The 22,643-nt window shown below is 57.6% G+C and overlaps 1 protein-coding gene across 8 annotated transcripts in view; it reads right to left on the bottom strand.

The window, feature by feature from the left end:
- Window positions 1-22,643, bottom strand: part of PLEKHG5 (pleckstrin homology and RhoGEF domain containing G5) — a 52,928-nt gene that overhangs the window by 7,796 nt on the left and 22,489 nt on the right. For 4 of the 8 annotated variants that reach the window (XM_016953164.4, XM_063786882.1, XM_016953161.3 and 1 more), the window contains exons 2-6: window positions 22,128-22,204; window positions 2,542-2,671; window positions 944-1,049; window positions 475-535; window positions 134-225 (exon numbers count right to left, since the gene is read on the bottom strand). In XM_016953164.4, the coding sequence (XP_016808653.2) occupies window positions 134-225; window positions 475-535; window positions 944-1,049; window positions 2,542-2,671; window positions 22,128-22,204 (466 nt within the window). Of the gene's footprint in view, window positions 1-133; window positions 226-474; window positions 536-943; window positions 1,050-2,541; window positions 2,672-10,950; window positions 11,136-16,090; window positions 16,631-22,127; window positions 22,309-22,643 lie in introns of those variants that run through there. The other 4 variants (XM_016953177.4, XM_016953187.3, XM_016953166.3 and 1 more) reach the window with 4 other exon arrangements.

Below are 22,643 nucleotides of genomic sequence, written 5' to 3'. Positions count from 1 at the left end.
CCACGCAGGGATGCGCTCGCTCACGGGCCACCACACAGACACACACGTCACACCTGCAGAGACCCGGAGCCTGCGACATGGGGCCACCCCTACTCCCAGTCCCACTTCCACCCTGAGCCCCATCAAGCCCTACCCCAGTGACTTCTTCTTCATGGCTGGGACGATCTCTGTCTCAATGTCCACATTCAGGTCAAATTTCAGAGTGAAGCATTCCTTGCTTGGGTCCTGAGAGGATGGTGGGGGTGGGGGCTGTGAGCTTCTCCTTCCCGCCCTCCTCCCCGCCCTCCTCCCCACCCTCCCCACCCTCCAATCTCGGATGGGAACCCCAGCAAGAAAGGGAACCCCAGCGATCTCCCAGGCCTCTGCACCCTGGGATGCAGACCTCCCCACCCCCATCCCGGAGGAAGGCCCAGGCTCGGGGAAGGGCGCAGGCTGTCGGGAGCCCGCATCTGCCGGCTGTGGGGGGCTCCTCACATCCGTGTGTCTCCTCCTTGCTTTCTTCTTGGAGAGTTTCAGGCCTGTGCTCTTCCGGTCCCTGCAGGGAAGCGAGGAGGGCAGAGGTTGGAGGTGTGGGTGGCCCTCGCCAGCGTGGGCGGCGAGTGGGCCTGTAGCCTCCCCGCCCTTGGCTCACCCCAGGTGACAGGTAACCCGCGTGGATTCAACCCGGCCGGGCCCGCATGGGGCTGTGCGCCCTCTGGTGGCCAACACGGGAGTCACACCGAACGGTACCTGGTCTGGTGTGGGCTAGGATCCCAAGCACCCTGGAGGCTGGCCCAGGCTGGGTGGCTTCTTCCCGGAGTCAGGACAGCCACAGGCGTGGGAAGAGGTCTGCCCATCAGCCTTACTCGAGGAAGGCGCCAGAGCATCTGGTCCTGAATGTCTGATCTGAGACCCAGCCGTGGGGCCCTCCAGGTATCTCTCTGCCCACTCATCCCTCACCTACCCTTTGCCATCCACAGAGCTCTCCTCCTCCTCCTCCTCCAAGTCCACTGCGGGGCTGGTGCGCGGCGGGCATGACCGGGTGGACACGTTCCGGGCCAGGACAGAGCCTTGGGAGAAAGCAGGAGAGGGTTGTGCCTCCCCCGCCCCTCCTTAGCCTGCAGCATGGCTGCCTCCAGAGGGACCACAGCCTGTTACCCTGGAACCCCCAGATTAAAGGTAGCAAGGGCCCTTCAGTTCTGTGAGGAGAGGGGCTCAGTCATTGTTTTTTGTTTTTGTTTTGAGACAGGGTCTCACTCTGTCACCCAGGCTGGAGTGCAGTGGCATGATCTCGGCTCACTGCAACCTCCACCTCCTGGGTTCAAGCAATTCTCATGCTTCAGCCTCTTGAGTAGCTGGGATTGCAGGCGTGCGCCACCACACCCGGCTCATTTTTTTGTATTTTTAGTAGTGACAGGGTTTCGACATGTTGGCCAGGCTGTTCTCAAACTCCTGACCTCAAGTGATCCACCCACCTCAGCCTCCCAAAGTGCTGGGATTACAGGTGTGAGCCACCTTGCCTGGCCTCAGTCATTGCTGTCTATCCCCACAGACCCAAAAGGACACAAAGGCCCTGGGATGACACCCATGGTGAAGCTCCACCCCAAAAACAAACTCACCTGTGGCCTCAGTTTACCCTTCTATAAAATAAGGATAAGGAAGCCCTGCCTCTGAGGTTGTTACAGGAAGGGACCAAAGTCCATGGCTCTTTCTTCCAGGCCTCCCCTCCCCCATGCTGTGACCACACCTGAATTCCCAAGGGGCCCTGGCAGTGGGGGAGAGTCTTTAGTTTGTTTATTGTTTTTTAAGACAGGGCCTTGCTCTGTCGCTCAGGCTGGAGTGCAGTGGCACGATCAGGGCTCACTGGAGCCTCCATTGTCCGGGTTCAAGCGATCCTTCCACCTCAGCCTCCAAGCAGCTGGGACCACAAGTGTGTGCCACCACACCTGGCTAATTTTTGTATTTTTTGTATTCCAGACATGAGCCACCGTGCCCAACCAGAAGAATCCTTTTGTTCCTCTGATCAGCTGGGAAAGGACTCAGGGGTTGGCATTTCTCACCAGGCCTGGATGCCTGAGAGCCACTCCTCCATAGGCAGTTGATGGTGGGCCTGAGCTGGGTCCCTGCTCAGCAAGAGGAATTTCTTATTTCCTGCTACAAGTGCCTCCTGACCTGGCCACCCCCACTCCACACTGCCTCTGCTAGGCCCACAGCCTGGCTTGCAGGACTTGTCCAGAAGTCCCCTGCCCTGAGGATAGGCAGAACTAGAAAGAAAGGGGCCTTCTCTGTGTGGGCCACAGGCCAGGGGCAAAAGCAGCTGGGGGAGGTGAGAACCAGTGAGAGCACAGCACCAGATAGAGAAAGGCCTGCCTCTGGAAGGGGCACGCTCCTGGACTTTCTCTCTTGCTAAAAAACATTTGGAACAAAAGGAACCGTAACATACTCGGGTTTCATTATTTACAGTCGACTTGTCCTTATGACGCCCTAGCACGTTTCCGACAGTTACTGAAACACTGACACAGGAGCTCTGGGGGCCGAGCTGCGGCTCCCGCCTGTGCTCACCTTGTGGGGGAAGGTCGAAGCGGACATGCCCATCATAATGCATGGTGCTGTGGAACTTGCTGTCACAGGCCTCGCAGAGGTTGAGGGGCCCCCGGCGGTGCAGCTGCTGGCAGTCGGCGTGGTGACATACCTGGGGTGGGGACAGAAGCCTTCAGGAGGTCCACGAGATCCGCCACATCCCTCGACCCCGGCCCAGCGCTGCAGGGACTTAGAATGAACTGCCCTGCTCCAACCTGGGCCAGCTCTCCCTAATGGATCCATCCCTCCATCCAGGGTGAGGAGACGCCCCCCAGCAGTCCCCCCTCTCCCACATCATCAAGTTTCCCCTCTGCTGGATCATTTCCCCCACTGCCACACCAACACGTGGTTATTTCTCCATCTTTTTCTTTTTTTTCTTTTTCTGAGACAGAGTCTCATTCTGTCACCCAGACTGGAGTGCAATGGCTTGATCTCGGCTCACTGCAACCTCCGCTTCCTGGTTTCACGCAATTCTCCTGCCTCAGCCTCCCCAGTAGCTGGGATTACAGGCGCACACCACCATGCCCAGCTAATTTTTTTTTTGTATTTTTAGTAGAGACAGGGTTTCACTATGTTGGCCAGACTGGTCTCGAATTCCTGACTCGTGAACAGCCCGCCTGAGCCTCCCAAAGTGCTGGGATTACAGGCGTGAGTCACCACGCCCGGCTTCTCCATCTTTTTTCTTTCTTTCTTTCTTTGAGACAGGGAGTGCAGTGGCACAATCATGGCTCACTGCAGCCTTGACCTCCCAGACTCACGTGATCCTCTAGCCTCAGCCTCCCGAATAGCTTGGACTAGAAGCACACACCACCATAGGCGAGTTTTTGTATTTTTTGGAGAGACGGGGTTTCACCATGTTGCCCAGGCTGGTCTCAAACTCCTGGCCTCAAGTGATCCGCCCACCTTGGTCTCCCAAAATGCTGGCATTACAGGCATGAGCTGCCACGCCCAGCCTTATTTCTCCATTTTACAGAGGCCTCACCTCACCCTCCAGCTACGGCTGACTTTCTTTCTTTCCCTTCACAGCTAAACTCTGTAAACAGGTATCAGTATTCACGACTTCCTAGTTCTCTCCTCCCACTCTCTTTATTTTTCCCAAGTTTTGTTTTAAAATATTTCTTTTCTTTTTATTTTTTTAAATTTTTCTGAGAAGGGGTCTCGCTCTGTTGCCCAGGCTGGAGTGCAATGGCATGATCTCAGCTCACTGCAACCTCCGCCTCCCAGGTTCAAGTGATTCTCCTGCCTCAGCCTCCCAAGTAGCTGAGATTACAGCCACAATCCACCATGCCCAACTAATTTTTGTATTTTTAGTAGAGACGGAGTTTCACCATGTTGGCCAGGTTGGTATTGAACTCCTGGTCTCAGGTGATCCGCCTGCCTTGGCCTCCCAAAGTGCTGGGATTATAGGCGTGAGCCACTGCGCCCAGACTTGTTTTAAAATATTTCAAACCTACCAAAAATTATAAGAATAGCACATGACATCCACATGCCCTCTGGACTCCCCAAGTTGACATCTACCACATCTGCTTTCTCTCCCATTCTCTTCTCAGCACCCCCCTCCCCTGGGGCAGAACTCATGGTGCTGCCTAAGAAAAAAGACAGTTTTCCTACAAAACCCCATAGAATTGTCGCACTTGGGAAACTGAACCTTGATACATAGTCTATATTGACATTTTCCCAAGTGTCTAAATAACGTTCTTACAGATATACTTCCTCATATAGGAACTAATCAAGGTTCACACATGGCATTTGGTTATGTCTGTTTATCCCTTTTTTTTTTTTTTTGAGACAGAGTCTCACTCTGTCGCCCAGGCTGGAGTGCAGTGGCGCAATCTCGACTCACTGCAAGCTCCGCCTCCTCGGTTCACACCATTCTCCTGCCTCAGCCTCCTGAGTAGCTGGGACTACAGGCACCCGCCACCACGCCCGGCTAATTTTTTGTATTTTTGGTAGAGACGGGGTTTCACCGTGTTAGCCAGGATGGTCTCGATCTCCTGACCTCGTGATCCTCCCGCCCCGGCCTCCCAAAGTGCTGGGATTATAGGCATGAGCCACCGCGCCTGGCCCTGTTTATCCTTTAAGAATGAATTCTGGCCAGGTGAGGTAGCTTATGCCTGTAATCCCACCAATTTGGGAGGCCGAGGTGGGCAGATCGCTTGAGGTCAGGAGTTTAAGACCAGCCTGGCCAACATGGCAAAACACCGTCTCTACCAAAATTACAAAAAATTAGCCAGGCATGGTGGTGCGTGCCCGTAATCCCAGCTACTTGGGAGACTGAGGCAGGAGAATCACTTGAATCCGAAAGAAGGAGGTTGCAGTGAGCCGAGATTAGGCCACCATACTCCAGACTCCTTACTTGTTTTCTGTGGTTTTTTTGTTTTGTTTTTTTTTTTTTGAGACGGAGTCTCGCTCTGTCACCCAGGCTGGAGTGCAGTGGTGCGATCTTGGCTCACTGCAAGCTCGCCCCCCGGGTTCCTGCCATTCTCCTGCCTCAGCCTCCAAAGTAGCTGGGACTACAGGCGCCCGCCACCATGCCTGGCTAATTTTTTGTATTTTTAGTAGAGACGGAATTTCACCGTGTTAGCCAGGATGGTCTCGATCTCCTGACCTCGTGATCCGCCCACCTCGGCCTCCCAAAGTGCTGGGATTACACGCGTGAGCCACCGTGCCCAGCCTTGTTTTTTGTGGTCTTTTATTACATTGACTTTTTTTTTTTCTTCAAGACAGGGTCTCGCTCTGTAGCCCAGGCTGGAGTAGTATGGCATGATCAGCTCACTGCAACCTCAACCTCCCGGACTCAAGTAATCCTCCTGCCTTAGCCTCCTTAGTAGCTGGGAATACTAGGTGCATGCCACTACGCCCAACTAACTTTTTTATTTTTAGTAGCGACAGGTCTCACTATGTTGCCCAGGCTAGTCTTGAACTCCTGGGCTCAAGCAATCTGCCCGCCTTGATCTCCCAAAGAGCTGGGATTATAGGCATGAGCCACTGTGCCTGGCCGACCTTGACATTTTGGAAGTCTTCGAGCCAGCAGCCTCGCACAGAGCTCCTCAATGTGGATCTCCCTGGTGGTCCTCAGAAAGTTTCAAACTGAGCGTTCAGGCGGGGACACCACAGAGCTGTGTGTTCTTGCTATTTGCCTGTAATGCTGGATCCTCTGGGGACCTCTGTACCTTGTAGAGTCCCTTTTTCCCCTATAATTAATAAGTAATCTGTGGCATGGCACTTTGAGATGTCTTGTTCCCCAGTAATCTCACTCAATCAGTTGAGGTCAGGAGTTCAAGACCAGCCTGGCCAACATGACAAAACCCTATCTCTACTAAAAATATAAAAAATTGCCAGGCATGGTGGCTCATGCCTGTAATCCTAGCACTTTGGGAGGCCGAGGCGGGTGGATTGCCTGAGCTCAGGAGTTTGATAGCAGCCTGGGCAACACGGTGAAACCCCGTCTCTACTAAAATACAAAAAATTAGCCAGCCGTGGCAGCGTGCGCCTGTAGTCCCAGCTACTCAGGAGGCTGAGGCAGGAGAATTGCTTGAACCGGGGGCAGAGGTTGCAGTGAGCCGAGATCACATCACTGCACTCCAGCCTGAGTGACAGAGCGAGACTTTGTCTCCAAAAAAAAAAAAATTAGCCAGGCATGGTGATGTGAGCTTGCGGTCCTAAGAGCTTTAGCATACATAGACGATTTTTACCTAAATCAATTATTTGATTCTTCTGATGGCTGCAAGGTGAGGGATTTCCTTTTTTTTTTTGAGACAGGGTCTCACTCTGTCACCCAATCTGGAGTGCAGTGCCGCAATCTCGGCTCACTGCAACCTCTGCCTCCTGGGTTCAAGTGATTCTCCTGCCTCACCGTCCCAAGTAGCTGGGACTACAGGCATGTACCACCATACCCAGCTAATTTTTAGTAGAGATAGGATTTCGCCACGTTGCGCAGCCTGGTCTCGAACTCCTGGGCTCGACTGATCCGCCCGCCTCAGCCTCCCAAAGTGCTGGAATTAGTGCTGAGATTACAGGTGTGAGCCACCATATCGGCTTGGGGTCACTCTTGACATTCTCTGTTACGCCCCCATCTGGTCAGCCCGAAAATCCCGCTGGCTCCACCTTTAGTATCTGTGGCCTCAACCCAGCCACAGCTCATAAGCGTGCCACTGCCCAGCCACCTTTTAGCTAGATGACAACAATGGCCTCAAAACTGGCCTCACTGCTACCCCCATCTCCCACAATATGTTGTCCATGGGCAGCTAGAGTGGGCCCTGTTCAAAGAGGAGTCCCACTGTATCTACTCAAAACCCTCCAAGGGTTCCCATCTCACTCTGAATAAAAGCCAAAAGGGGCCAGGAGCAGTGGCTATGCCTGTAATCCCAGCACTTTGGGAGGCCGAGGCGGGCGGGTCACCTGAGGTTGGGAGTTCGAGACCAGCCTGACCAACATGGAAGAAACCCTGTCTCTACTAAAAATACAAAATTAGCTGGGCATGGTGGCGCATGCCTGTAATCCCAGCTATACGGGAGGCTGAAGCAGGAGAATCGCTTGAATACGGGAGGCAGAGGTTGCAGTGAGCTGAGATTGTGCCATCGCACTCCAGCCTGGGGCAAAACTCCGTCTCAAAATAAATAAATAAATATATATATAAGTAAATAAAAAGGCCAGGCGTGATGGCTCATGCCTGTAATCCCCAGCACTTTGGGAGGCTGAGGCAGGCGGATCACAAGGTCAGGAGATCAAGACCATCCTGGCTAACACGGTGAAACCCCGTCTCTACTAAAAACACAAAAACTTAGCCGGGCATGGTGGCACACGCCTGTAGTCCCAGCTACTCAGGAGGCTGAGGCAGGAGAATTGCTTGAACTCAGGAGGCAGAGGTTGCAGTGAGCTGAGATTGCGCCACTGCACTCCAGCCTGGGCTACAGGGAAGACACTATCTTAAAAAAAAAAAAAGCCAAAAGGGTTAAGGTTAGGGTTTTCAGTCTTTTATGACATTGACTTTTTTTTTTTTTAGGGTTAAGGCCACCCCATTCAGGGACCTCCTGTCCTGCTCTTCCATCCTGGCTCACTCCCCTCACCCACTGGCCTCCTGGTCGTTCCAGGACACACTCCCTCAGGGCAGCTCCCACCTCTGAGCTGTGACATCTGCCAGTCCCTGGACTGAGATGCTTTTCCCCAGATATTGAAATGCATGGCTCCCTGCCTTCCCTCCCCTGCTGCTAGCTTCCCCCCAAGTCACCTTCTCATCCTCCTCATTCGCCCTCCACGCTCCTTTCCTGTCCTCAGCACTTTCCAGCACCTGACAGGTCACATATTCCACCCTGCTGCCTCTACACCTGGTCACATCCGCAAGGACAGAAACGTTACTCTGTCTGATTCAGCGCCTGACCTCCGGTCCCAGCTGCTCCATAAATCCTTGTTTAATTTATGAATTAAGGCAGGAGAGAGGCGCTGAAGAGTTTCTGGCTGGTGAAAGCCCGATGAGAGATTTCCGAGATAGGCGTGGTGAGGATAGCAGAGAAAGTGACAGGAGGGAGGAGGAGGCTGGGAAGAATCTGAGTGTGTTTTTAACGTGGTCGTCATGTGTCTGGAGCCACACTGGGGGCATTACATGTGTATCTCATCCCATAAGATAAGGGCTGTTATTGTCCCTGTTTCACACAAGAGGAAAGTAAAACTCAGAGAGGTGAAATGACTTGTCTAAGGTCACACAGCCAGTGGATCTAGGACTTGAAGCCACTGTGTGTGGGGCTCTGGATCCCAGATTATTATTTATTTATTTATGTATTTATTTATGTTTTTTGCGATAGAGTCTCGCTCTGTTGCCCAGGCTGGAGAGCAGTGGCACAATCTTGGCTCACTGCAACCTCCGCCTCCTGGGTTCAAACAATTCTCCTGTTTCAGCCTCCCAAGTAACTGGGACTACAAGCACACGCCACCACACCCAGCTAATTTTTGGATTTTGAGTAGAGACGGGGTTTCACCTTGTTGGTCAGGCTGGTCTTGAACGCCTGCCCTCAGGTGATCCACCCACATCGGCCTCACCAAGTGCTGGGATTACAGGCGTGAGCCACGGCACCCAGACTGGATCCCAGATTTTAACCCACATTCACGCCCTCTCATGGGTGTCTTAGGAGGGAGAGGCTGGCCTCAGGTCAGCCGGGATTACGGGGACAGGAGGAAATCTATCTCAGTTTGATGCAAGCCCTGTTGGTTCTTGTGTCCCTCCACGTCTCCATCTGACAGGAAAGGGAACAGGGCACAGGACTGGCAGTCGGCAGGTGGCACTCCAAGCAGGCCCACGTGCTCAGGGAGGGGCTGATCTGCATGGAGCTGGGCCCCAGGCAGGTGGCTGGGGACAGGATGACCCAGATTCCTGAAGGCAGCCTTGAGCACCAGGTGCCCCCACTTCTACACCCTTCAGGAGTGATCTTCAACTGTGCTTGTGGGGCTTGAAGTGAGGGTGATGGGATTGATCCCTCAACCCCTGCAGCTCTTTCTGGTTTCTGTCTTAATCTATTGTAAAACAAAGTGCAAAAACTCCAGCCCGGGCCACACAGTGAGATCCTGCCTCTACAAAAAACAAACAAAATTAGCCGGGTGTGGTGGCGCTCTCTTGTAGTCCCAGCTACTTGGGAGGCTGAGGTGGGAAGATTGCTGGAGCCCAGGAGGTTGAGGCTGCAGTGAGCCATGATCACATTGCTGCACTCCAGCCTGGGTGACACAGTGAGACCCCGTCTCAGAAAAAAATTTAAAAACTACAGAGACCACTAAGCTGTCCTCAGCCAGGGCTCTACCCACACCCTCACCCTGAATCCACAGCGCACTGCTGAGAGAAACATCAGGCTTTGCAGCTTCAGGGAGCCCAAGCTTCAGGTGTCTCCTCATGAGAATGATCTGGGGAAGGGCCCTGCCCCACCTTGTCCCCTCTTCCTGGGAGCCCCCCGTCTGCGGGCTTCGCAGCCCTCTGGCCCTCTGTGCCCCCAGCCAGCCTGGCAGAGGCTCCCAGCTCCAATCCCTTCCGGGCCTCCTGAGATTTCCTAGTGCCAGCTGGGGCGGCAGACCTGCCCATGACCCAAGCCCTGGCCTCACCGCAGGTAGGGGGTGACAAGGAAGGAGCCGTGCTAGGTCGGAGGAGTTCTGGGAGGGTCTCTGGGACCCTTCCAGTCCAAGTCTGATTCTGTGCCACAATCTTGTTTTTAAATCAATCCAATATACAGACAGCAGATTTTATACCCTGATTCGCTCCTTACAGAAGAGTCAGTATTCAACAAATATGGACTGAGCCCTATGACGCACCCCACCCTGGATCCCTTGAAAGCCTCGAGAGCAGTTTCCCTGCTGTGATGGTCTGGGTGGCCACTACCATCACCGAGGCTGCTCGACTCCTCAGGCTGCTGCCAGGGGCTGGTGCCCAGGCCCGGCTGACCTCATCTGCTTCCCTCCTCTCAGCAGTCCCCAGGCTCAGGGGCACTGGGGGCACAGTGAGGCTCAGCCCCAGGATCTGAACCAGGTGGTTTCCGACTTCGTCGAGCAGATCTGGTTGACGATGACGTTCTGGAAGCCCCCCGGGAGAACCATGAGCCCAACTGAGAAGCTGGGGTGGGCAGAGCCCCCTGGTGCAGTTTCTGCTCCCCGTCCTGCTTCACGTCCCACCCCCAAACCCCAGAGTCTCCCCAGCTCCCTCCAGAGGCAGGACTCCCCCAGCACTAGGGCGGAATGGCCCCTTCTTGAAGCCAGACTCCAGCCCCTTCTCTCAGACCCAACTGCCCCTCCCTCACCTGCCTGCCTGCCCACCATGTCCTGCCTCTGTACTGCAGGAGGGACACGAGGGTCCAGGGGGGAATGTTCCCAGGTCTCAACCCAAGGGAGGAGAGAGCCCACCCATGGGAACAGCCAGCTCCCACCCCCTCTAACGCCAGGTAGCCAAAATAACAGAGGGGGGCCCTTTGGGGAAAACACGCATGTGAGGATGGGGACAGAGAACCAGGCGTCCACCCTCACACAAGGGCTGGGGCCAGAGGCAGAAGGAGAAACAGAGGCCTCTGGGGTAGGAGGAGGCTGTGGGCAGGGGCAGGGCAGAGGAAGGAAAGGAGAGGGGCGGCCCAGCATAGGGCCCGGGACCCACAGGTGTGTCCGGAGCTGGCCCCAGACACAAAGCGCCAAGAATTGGCGGGGACATCTCAGCCGGCGGGGACACACCCCGGAGTCCGAGGTCCCCGTCACCAGGGTGCAGCTGCCCAGGTAGGGGGCTCGGCCGCCATGGGCCGCATCCTTCCCCTGGGGGCCGCGGGGCCCATAGTCACGGGCACCCCCTCCCTGGCCTCCCGCACAGGACTGGGCGGCTGCAGGCGAGAACTGGGCACCCAGCCCCGTTCCCGCCCCGTCCCGGCCCCGTACCTGGCTTTCACCGTCGCGGGCACGACCCCCGGCCCAGGAGGGCTCCGAGTCCCGGAGGGGCAGCCCCGGGCGCGGCCTGGAGGCTGCTAGGCGTCCGGAGACACCGGGTCCTGTCCCCATGGCGGCCGGAGGAAGCCGCGGTCTGCGCCGCCCGCCGGACAAAGCGCGGAGCCCCGCTTCCTGCCATTGTGCGGCCGCGCCCGCCCCCGCCGAGCGCGGGGACCCCGGGGAGGGCCGGGCCCGGAACAGCCCCCAGCCCCCCAGGAAGGCGGACACCTCCCTCCCGCCCGGGCCCTCGCCACCCAGCCCCGGGGATCCCCGCCTCCCCGCCCGGGAACCCCCACACCCCCGCCTCCGCCCGCCCGGGCGACCCACACGCCCCCGCCTCCGCCCGGCCTGGGGTACCCCCGCCTCCCCGCCTCTGCCCAGACCCGGGGACTCCACACCCCTACCTCTGCCCGGCCGGGGGACCCCCACACCCCCGCCTCTGCCCAGTCCCCGGGACCCCCACCTTCCCACCTCTGCCTGGCCCGGGGTACCCCCACCTCTGCGCCTCTGCGCGGCCCCAGGCCCCTCTCTTCTCTGACTCCCTCCTCAACACCAATGCCGGGCTCAGAGGGCTCCTCAGAACTTGCTCTTTCTCCTGGGGAGCTCCTTGAATGCTGGAGGCAGGGGGCGCTGGTGACACCCCCCCCCAACCTTGGAGACTGTGGAGCCCCTCCCCTGGGTGACTCGATCCCCGCCCAGCCCTGGGGGTGCCCACTCTGCTGTGGTCTCCACCTCACCCTCAGCGCCAACACGCACGGTCCCTCCCAGCCAGAAGGGTACCTTCTCTCCTCCCTTCCTCCTGGAGACCCCCACCCCCGCCTCGGAGCCTCAGCCCAGGGGACCCCTTCTTACTCCCAGCAAGGGAGCTCTTAGAATACAGGCACCAGAAGGGGGAGGCCAGGATGGGGCACACTCCCCTCAGGGTCCTTGGTCCGGCTCTCCATCTAGCCCCAGGGACACCCCTCTCTGCTCCAACACCAGCTTTGAGCCCCAGTCACACACCCACCCCAACCTCACAACCAGCTCTCATCTCAGCCCCTCCCATCAACCTGGAGACCCCTGCCTGAGAGCCTGAGCCCCAGGGACACCCCCTCACACCGACTGCTCACTGCCCAGGTACGGCAGAGGCCAAGAGCCAAAGGCCGGTGGCCTCTGGAAAGGGCCGTGGGCAGAAGGCAGGCTGCTCTGAGAGGCTATCCTTGGCAGCCCCCAGGAGCTGGGTGAGGTGGAGGCATCAGGAAACCCTGGCGACCCACATGGCACAGCAGCCCAGGTCCCTGCAGCTCTAGGCCAGGTCCTCACCGCCAGGGGGCACTCAGCAAAGCCTGAGAGGATGCAAACCCCCAGACTCTGGTGCTGGAGTCACCACTACACGGCTGTCAAAGCGCTTTTACACTGATTCCCAGGAAGGCAGGGCAGGCACCATTAGCCCCATTCACGGGGTGGGGGATAAAGTGACATAAAGAGACAAAAGTCTACAGGCAAGACTGAAACTCAGACTGTGGCTCTGGGATTCTGGAATGGCCTCCTTGGGACACTCCTCAGAACCTATGGGGGTGAGGTGGCCATGCTGTCTGTCATCAGCCCACCCACCCCTAATTGCTCCTCCTCCACCTGGTTCCATGGGGAAAGAGGGTGGGAAGGGGGCCAGGGTCCGTGAGATGGCTTTGGGAGGGCAGCAGCGGTTTATTAGAGGCTGGGAGACTTCCAGGGCTGTCTCCACTCCCAAAGCCCAGGTCACCCACTGTCTACACCACAGGCAGAGTTGTGTTTTTGTTTTTTGTTTGTTTGTTTTTGAGACGGAATCTTGCTCTGTCACTCACGTTGGAGTGCAGTGGCATGATCCCAGCTCACTACGACCTCCACCTCCCAGGTTCAAGTGATTCTTCTGCCTCAGCCTCCCCAGTAGCTGGGATTACAGGCGCCCGCCACTACACCCAGCTAATTTTTGTATTTTAGTAGAGATGGGGTTTCGCCATGTTGACCAGGCTGGTCACTAACTCCTGATCTCAAGTGATCCACCCCCACCTTGGCCTCCCAAAGTGCTGAGATTACAGGCATGAGCCACCACACCCGGCCAACAGGCAGAGTTTTGAAAACTAAAACTTCCCATCTTGCTTATAGTGAAATCCCACCATGGCCGGGCTCCTGCCTCCCTCCCAGCTGGTCCGCACAGGGTCCACCTGCCGGTCTTCCTTCTCTCTGTATTTTCTCCTCTGTATTTTCTCTCTGGAATTCCACGCACCCTATCTTCAAACAGCTGGCACCAGGCCCCAACTTAAATGTCACCTCCAAGACGTCCTTTTCCCTCCTCTTAAAATAAACCACCCTCACCCTCCCACTCTCAATTCCTTTAAGTTAAATTATTTCCTTCTTAGTGTTTATTACTACCTGTAATTCATTTCTTTGTTCACTTGTTTATCATCATTCTTCCCTACCAGACTGTCCTCTCCAGAAGCCAGCGCCTTGGCCGTCTGCATCTCACTGCGTCCTCGGCACTTAGAACAGTCCTGGTGCACAGTAGGTGCGCTTGGTGGGGATGAGATCAGTGAACAGATGAAGGCAGAAGGGCCTTCATGCCACAGAAGGACATGGGGACAGGAAAGGGCTCGGCCAGGATATCCCTTCCTGTGGCCGACGGTCAACAGAGCCTTCCCCACTGCCAGACCGAAGGTCTCTTCCTCCTCCTAGTATCCGTGACCTTGGGCCTGCTGGCCCTGGGCAGGTGAGTTCCTACTTCAGATCGGGTGGTCTTGCCCCAGACCTCCACCCCCATACTGTCCTGTAGGCAGATAACTGCATTTCACTGAGCATTCCACGTGCCACCCCATCGCGGGAGTTCCAGGCAGTGAATCCCATTCACTCTTCTCAAAGACTCTTAGGAGGAGATACTGTTACAATCCCCATTTAACAGATAGAGAAACTAAGGCCTGTGTCAACTGACTTGCCCCAAAGTCACCAGCTGCTGCTACGTAGGGAAATGGGTGCCTCAGGCACAGGGCAGGCGTGGGGCCTGAAGACAGCTGAATGTTGGTTTGGGCAACAGGGCCCTGGAGATTGCCTTCCTGAAGACACGGCAGATCCCAAAGCCAGCTTGCGGGGAGCCGACCGGTGTGGGGTAACCAGGTTGCGTCAAGTGGAGACCACCAGGGCTGGGTCAGGGCGGATCACCAGAGGTCACCTGAGTGCCTGGGCCCTGGCCATCCCTGAGTGAGGCTGCTGCCCGGGTACTCAGCAAGGGTGGGGGACTGCTCCTTAGGGGCAAGAGTGCAGAGCAGAAAAGAGCCCCCAGCCCCTGTACCAGGGCAGTGGGGTGGGCCTGGGCAGGCTCCTGCATTCCCACCTCCTCTCCACAGCGGGGAGCTGAAAACAGCTCAGGGGCAGGCCCAAGAAGTCCTGGCCCCCAACTCCCTGGGGAGGGAGCCCCTCCCCAGCCCAGCCCCAGCTCCAGGCTTGTGAGTCAGGGCCGGCTTGTTGAAACTGATACCCAGAAACCAGATGCGGAGGCTGATGAATAATGGAGTCTCCAAGGCAGGACCCCCTCACCCGGCTGTTCTCCCTCAGTATCACCTCCCCCAGCCCCAGAAAAGCAGATGGGAAACCAGGGATCCCCCAGGCATCCCTGCCCCACAACGAGCTGGGGCCCCAGCCTGGTCTGGGTGGGAGAGGGACTTCCCTGTCCAGGAAAGGACGCAGGTCTGGGGCCAGCCCCAGGCTCTGCCAACAGCAGACGGGCCTGGAACCAGGAGTCCGAGCTCTCTGGCTGGAGGGATGTCCTTGCCAGGAATTCCCACCAAGGCTAAGCTCCCCTGGGAGCCTGCTAGTCCCAAGGCCCCACCCAACACCTTGGAAATCCAGGGGTGGAGACTGCATGCATGGGCAGGCCAGCCAGAGCGGGGTGGCTTTGCCAGGCGGCTCTCTACGCTCCACCCGGCCTACCCACCCTCCTCTCCCCTAGGCCCAGGCCTCACCCATCACCCCTTGGGTTCTGAGGCTCACCTGGAGTCAGAGCCTGACCTAAGGCCCTGCCCTGTGCCGGGCAGATGGCAGGGACACAGAAAACCTCTCCCCAGGCTAAGCCCACCGCACGGGCCCTGGAAGCCAGGAAGGCCCCTTCCTCCCCAGGGAGCGGTCCTGGCTGGGATGCCCAAGGCTGGGACCCAGTGCTAGAGAAAGAGGGAGGGGCTGCAGTCTGTGAACATCCCCTCCTGCCCAGCCTCTGCAGTTCCCAGCCCCAGACCCCAGCGTGTGTCTTCGGAGCACCTGGACTAGCAACCCCTTCCCCGGTGCAACTTAGAAGCCTCCTTGGTAGGGAGCGGGGGAAAGAGGGCACCTGCCTGGGCTTCAGAAGACCTGGTCTGGAGCCTGCGTTCCCCTGCCCTTCTCCTACTGGGCCTCAATTTGCCCACCTGTGCCAAGAGGGCATAGAATTCAGTATCTGGGGATGGCTGCCAGGTCCTAGCGTGTGCCCAGACCCTGGCTAAAGGGCAGGAGAATGGTAAAATACCCCCGAGCTCCCTCAACTTGAGGAGTTACTAAGGAATCTGCAGGGGACCTCTTGGCCTCCATTTCCCAGACTTCCACCAAGGCAGGCCAGGGCCTCCCCGGATTCACGGGTCTCTCCCGCATCCCCCACCCCTAAGTGGGTGCCTGGGTCGGCTCAGACTGCCCGAGGCGCAGCCTCTGGCGCCCCCTGCCGGCCTCGAGAGGGCTTTTCCGCCTGGGACCGACTCCGGGACTGGCCAAATGGGGAGGATCGGCTGAGCCTCCCAGCCACGCCGCGCGCCCAGGCCCCTCCAGGATCCCCCTGCCCCGCCAATACCCCCCATACCGGGGCCAGGGTCCCATAGACTCCTCACGGCCCTATCTCCGAGCCGGCCCACCCTAGAGACACTGTGATGGGGGCGGGAGCTTGAACCCATTCCACCCTCACGTAAATGGAGATACAGCTGGTGAGGACCCCGTACCCACCCACAGGCCTGGCACTACGTGGGAATCTCGAATCCGGGTTCTGTCCATCGGTTTAGGGGGGGTCCTGGCGCCTAGTCCCACCCCCCGTCCGGAGCGCAGCTCCCACTTCCCCGCGACTCACCTAGGAACAGGACCAGGGTCTCCTCCCCGGTGTCTAAGGCTCGGGCCGAGACTGCCAAAGCCTCATGGGGCGCGCGGGGAGAGGGGGACGGGAGCCGCGGGACGGGCTCAGTCGACTCAGCGCAAACTGGGGCGCGGGACGTAGGGGAATTACGGTAGCCGCGCGGGCGCTACCACCTGGACTGGCCGGGATGTACCAACGGCGCCGCCCGGCTGGGACCGGGGAGAGGAGGGGTCCCAGGAAGGGCCCCGCGCGGAGCCAGGGAGGTGGCTGGAGGCCGGGCGGTGGCTTGGGGTAATCCAGGATCCAGGCTCAGGGGAGGGGGTGGGGGGCGTCACTGTCCCCGAGGGGCCAGCCCTTTGCAGATCTCCAAAAAGTTCAAAGTCCCTGGTCATTAACTTGGGCTTGAAGACGGGAGCTCGCCCATCCCGGAAGGGGGCTAGGGGGGACCAGGGCCCGCGACAGGAAGCCTCCCCGCGACAGAAAAGCCCCGGGGGACCAGGCAGAGAGACCCGCAGGCCTAGCCCGCCCCGGAATCGCCCTGAGCCAGGTTCGCTTCCGCTCCATTGTAAAAAGCTGGATTCTGATCTGCGGCCTCCGCGGTGCCCCAGAAACAGCCCGCTTTTCTCTGGGCCCCCTCTTTTTTTTTTTCTGGCCCAGGTGATATGGCCGGAAAAGGGTGCTGTTCTGCCATTTAGTGGTTCCCAGTTCCCCTCTCCCAGCAGCGGGAGTTTAGAATAACTCTGGGCTCAGGACTGGGAAGGGTGTGGATACAGGGGGCCCACTCGAGGAGGTGGAGTTCAGGTCCACCAACCTGTTCCGCACTTTCAAGCTTTTTATACAGCCTTCCCCCGACCCCTTCCCAGGCCAAAACCTCCAGACTGCCCCACACAACCCTTGGGGCTGGGCCTATACTAGGGCAGCTCCTGGCTGGGCCAGGGATCCCCACGTCTTCACCTGCTCCCCCAAAACTACTTAGCCAAAACCCAGGAGTCCCCTTGCATTGTTTCTCTGGCCCTGCCCGTTTCTTCAGCTGCAGATAGCCCCACCACCTCTCTCCGGGGACCAGTCACTTCCAGAGATGGCCCAAACCTGGCCATTCCCTGGGGCATCCTGGTCTGCCGCTGCTTACCCCCAAAGCATTGCCCAGGAGAATAGGTGATTGCCTCTCCCATTATTCACATCCTGCCCGTCCCTTCTCCATGGGGGCCTCAGGTCCACCCTTTCCTCTCCCTGGTCTTCATCTCACCACCCCTCCCTCCACACACGCATACCCTGACTCATCCCTGCCACCTCACAGGCCATTGTTAAGCTGCAAGGGAACTCTGAAGTCCTCCCATCCAACCTCCACTCCACACTGCAATCCCCTCTACGCTTCCCTTTCAGTCTCTTCTTGCATATGTCTAGTGATGGGGTGCTCACTACCTCTACTTCGGGGATAGCTCCAGCTGCTGGAAACTCTTTCCTGTAGTGTGCCGAACCCCACCTCCCTGTCAAGGCCTTTGGGAGCTGTGCAGAAAAATTCACCTCCCTTTCCTCCTGAGAGTTCTGAGGAAATGGGAGGCTCTGACAGGCAGGCCTGGTTTGAGTCCTGATCTTGCCTTGCTTGGCAAGTCATTTTACCTCGCCACTCTGCGGGGCCCTCTCTAGGAAATGGAGATGGGGTAGGCCCCACCGCAGCGGGGGAGGCGGCCAGATGAGGTTTCTGTGCCAGGCGCTAAGGCAGGGCCTGGCGCACAGTACATGCTGGATCAATGGCGGCTGCTGGAATCACTACCTCCTCCATGATAAACACCCTCACATGTGGTGCCCAATGTCCCCTGTGGCCCAGGGCCACAAGTGTCCTCCTCCATGCCCCCTTGTGACCTGGGACGCCCTGACTAGACCTCGAACAGTGCCCAGTGGAGCCCAGCAAGGAGCTGGGGAGTCCACACACTGTCCCGTGGCCACCTCACAGGAGGGCAGGGGGAACCCACAATATCATCAGTCTGCCTTGATCTCCCGGCCTTTCTCCATCTCCCCAAACTCACAGCTCCACCTGTGTGCAAGAAGCTGGGATGGAGCCTGGGGAGGTCTCAGATCCCAGGGCAGGTACGGAGGGCACACCCAAAGTCTAGAGGTGACTTTGTTACCCCCACTCCCAGGACACCTTGCACACCTACGCTGTGCTAGGCTCTATGCTAAGCATGTTATATATGGGCCTCTTTTAATCCTCGCTGCTGGGTTACTTTCCAGATGAGGAACCTGGGGTTCAGAGAAGTGTAGTGACTTCCCCAGGGTCGCACAGCTGGAAAAAAGTAGGTTTGATCCTGGAGCTCAGAGGTGTGGACTGCTCTACATATCTTCATCCTGGGGAGGGGCCATTTCTCTCCTGGGGTCTCCATGACACACAGTCCAGACCCCTCACCTGGACATGCAGGTGCTCCTAGTGCAGCCTGCCTCCCCCTCCTCCCATCCCCTTCTCCCTGTGCCCCCTGGCCTCGCTTGCCCCTTATAGCCCCCAATGTCCCTCCCCTGCTCACTCAGCTGTCCTCCACCTCAGTACCTCTTTAATCCTCAGGACTCCAGTTGCCTCCTCCAGGAAGCCCATCCTGGTTAGCCCTCCTCCCCGTGGGAACTCCAGGGGCAGGAGGTAGGGGACAGATGGCAAATTCATCTCAGAAGCTCTAGCACCCAGGAGAGCCTCAAATAAAACATCAAGGGTGGGCCCAGAAGCCGAAGGGTCCAGCCCTGCCTGAAATTGGTCCTTTGCCAGGGCAGCCTGGGGGGAAGTTTGGCCAGCCAGGGTCACTTCCCTTCCTTCCTCCCAGCACAGCTAGAATGTCACCTCCAGGAGGGCATCCCCTTTGTTCTCTGGAGATCTCCTGGGCCTAGAACTGGGCCTGGCACCGACAGATGCTCAGAGCTGGTCTGGTAAATGAATAAATGAAGTCATCTCCTTCAAAACGCTAGTCACATCCTGGAGAGTAAGAATAGGGCTCTTGATCAGACAAGCCTCACGCAGGCCAGGCTCTGACGATCATGCTGTGTGATGTGGGCAAGTTCCTCTACCTCTCTGGGCCTCGGTTTCCTTACAAGTCATGTGGTCATAAGAATAACGCTGTTCTCCTGAGGGTCTCAAGAAGCTTCACTGAGACAAGCAGGAGGGCCTAGCGCCCCGCCTGGCATGTAAACATGTTCGGTCAGCAATAATTGTTATTATTATTATTATTGGGTGTTTTTTGAGACAGAGTCTCGCTCTGTTGCCCAGGCTGGAGTGCAATTGCGTGATCTCAGCTCACTGCAACCTCCGTCTCCAGGGTCCAAGCGATTCTTCTGCCTCAGCCTCCTGAGTAGCTGGGATTACAGGTGTGTGCCACCATGTCCGGCTAATTATTTTTTATATTTTTGGTAGAGATGGGGTTTCACCATGTTGCCCAGACTAGTCTCGAACTCCTGACCTCAAGTGATCTGCCCACCTTGGCCTCCCAAAGTGCTGGGATTACAGGCATGAGCCCCTGCGCCTGGCCTGTTATTTTTGAGACAGGGTCTTGCTCTGTTGCCCAGGCTGGAGTGCAGTGGCACAATCACGGCTCATTGCAGCCTCAATGTCCCAGGCTCAAATGATCCTCCCATCTCACCCTCCCCAGTAGCTGGAACTACAAGTACCCACCACCACACCTGGCTAATTTTTTTTTTTTTTTTTTTTTTAGATGGAGTCTTGCTCTTGTTGCCCAGGCTGGAGTGCAATGGCATGATCTCAGTTCACTGCAACCTCTGCCTCCCAGGTTCAGGCAATTCTCCTGCCTCAGCCTCCCAAGTAGCTGGAATTACAGGCACCCACCACCACGCCCAGCTAATTTTTATATTTATAGTAGAGATGGGGTTTCGCCATGTTGGCCAGGCTGGTCTCGAACTCCTGAGCTCAGGCAATCTGCCCGCCTTGGCCTCCCAAAGTGCTGGGGTTACAGGTGTGAGCCACCACGCCAGGCCTTTTTTTAAATTTTAGTAGAGAGAGGTCTCCCTATATTGCCCAGGTTGGCCTCAAACTCCTGGGCTAAAGCAGTCCTCCTGCCTCAGCCTCTCACAGTGCTGGGATCGCAGGTATGAGCAACCACACCCAGCCAGTAGTGGTTATTATTATCATCATCATCAACAATGTTATTCTTTGTTTCTCTTACCAAATCTGAGTGCCCCGCACCTCCTCTCCACCACTGCCTCTCCCTTCCTGGACTGCCCTTGCCTCTGTTCTGTCTATCCATGTTTTCACATCCATTAAAGGCCCCCTCCTCCAGGATGCCCTCCCTGACTGGCTCTCTCTGCCTCTGATAATTCAGGCATTTCTGCCCCTACAGTGAGTCTGTGCCATTTGTCCCAAAGGGCGTCCCAGTAGTGACAGGGCCCAGACTCTCCCCGTGCACGCTGGGTGACCCTCATCAGCTGATGCCAATGTCAGCTGTGCCAAGTTCCAGGCAGGCCAGGGCTGGAGGTGAGGTCTGGAGGCTGCAGAGGGACCACACCCACTCTGAGACCAGCTCTCTTCTCCCAGGCCTCACCTCTATGAAGGCTGGGCCATCCCACCCCTGCCCCTGCCTGAGCAGCTTGAGGACCCCCCCTGAGAGCAGCTGCCCAGAGGAGGGGCTGGGACAGTGTGCCTTATTGCCCCAGCCGCCCCTTCAGGTCAGGCAAAAGCCTCGGGGCTCCGCAGGCCTCTGGCAGGATGTATATTGGGGGGAGCTGAGGCCAATTTGTTGCCAGGAGCCCCCATCTGGGAAAGAGGCAACCAGCCAACACCAGAGCCCAATGCCAGGCACCATCCGTGCCAGCAGATTGTATCTGACATCACACCGCCCCCCTGCCTGGTGACCACGGCAACTGGAGGCCGCCCCCTCCCCGCCCCGCCCCATAGCAGTTCTCCCTGTTCCCTCACCACGGTCCTCCTGTGCAGAATGAGTGTGTGTGTGTCTGGGTGGAGGTGCGGGAGGGGAGCGGGGGGTGGGGGGTGGCATTTTACATTTCCTGCAGCTGGCAGTGCTGAGACACATGATGGAAGACAACACGGGCCCTGGTATGACACAGACCTGGGTACTGGGTTCAAATCCCAGCTCTCCCACTTCCTAGCAGTCTATCCCTGAGTGAGCCTCAGTTTCCCCATCCGTAAATGAGAATAAGGACAGGACCATCTCAGAAGGCCGGAGGAGGAGTCAGTGAGTCCTGGTGCCTGGGCCAGATGCTAAGTTGCGCAGTTATTACTATTGTCATGTAAATGCCTGCTGGGAGGGGCAAAACCTGGCTCCAAACCCCAGCTCCACCTCTCATGAGCTGTGGGCCTTGGCCAAGTCACTGGACCTCTGAGAACCTTGGTGTCTTCATCTGGAAAACGGGGTGACGATGTCTTCCCTGCAGAGCTGCCGCAATCAGTGCATATGGCACAGAAAGCGGGTGGCACTAAGCCCAGCACATCACAGGCAGAAGCGCCCAGCCAGTACTATTATCCTTCTTCCTGCCCCCTTTATCCCTGATTTATACTTCGCCCCACTCCCAGCTCCCAAGCCCTGGCACTCCAGGATCAACTGGCCCCTTCCTCCTTTTGTCATCCCCAGGGCCATGGTCACACTCGCCAAGTCCCAAAGCATCTCAGACCCATGCCCAGGCCTGAAGAGTGGCTGAGTTCAACAGGAAGGGTGCCAGCTGGGCACTGGACCAGCACCGTGGGAGACCACTTCCCCTGGCTAAGCCTCAGTTTCCTCATCCGTGACATAAGGCTACAGCTCCTGTCACCTCAGAATGGCTGCTAGGACCACAGTGCAGCAAAGGGCTTTGGGGTACTCCACCCCCCTGTTCTTGTAGAAGTCCCCCGACTCCACTGTTCCTGAGCTGGGGGCAGGCCCTCTGCCTCCTAAACCAGACACACTGTGGCCCCACCTACACTTGAACCCAGCCCAGCCAGCCGCGCCCATGCCAGGGCTCTGTGGATAGCTGGTGCTGGGATAGAAAGGGCAGTTAGAGCCCTGGCCCCTCTGCCCCCAAGGGTCCCCAGGCTCTCCAGCCTCCCTACCTTGGCCGCCCGCCCCTTGTCCATGCAGGCGGGGTTCTGACAGCGCAGTCCCTTCTTTTCCGCGGGGCTCTGGTCGTCTGCAGGGGAGGAGCAGAGGGCATCAGTCAGCGGGGCACCCAGGCTCCCCTGGGCCCCACTGGCCTCCCGACCGGAGGAGGGGTGGGGCGATCTCCTCAGTCCTCCCTTCAAAAGAGGTCAGCGTCCCTTTCTCTTTTAAATGCCAACTTATCTGCACGGGAATCTGTTTGCAGAGCCCTTTTCTCCTGCAGTCCTCAGGGAAATTATCCAGATTCCACGGGGAGAAAACATCTTTGGAAATACGCTGCTCTCTCCCTCTGTCCTTCTAGTCTGGGGGACAAGTGGGGGAGCGCTCAGTGACCTTTTGGGGCGCCAGACTTCCCAGGGGGTCCCGGCAGGGCTGCTGGGGGGAAGGGGCTCCAAGATCCCAGATCCCTGCGAACCTTAGGCCCTGCATCGCTCCCTTTAGAGACAGAGGAGCCCCCGAAGGTCTGGGGC

Source organism: Pan troglodytes, chromosome 1, assembly GCF_028858775.2.
Source record: "Pan troglodytes isolate AG18354 chromosome 1, NHGRI_mPanTro3-v2.0_pri, whole genome shotgun sequence".
NCBI classification, from domain to species: Eukaryota; Metazoa; Chordata; class Mammalia; order Primates; family Hominidae; genus Pan; species Pan troglodytes.
The sequence above is the reverse complement of the archived record's forward strand: the minus strand, read 5'-3'. Positions and strand labels throughout refer to the sequence as shown.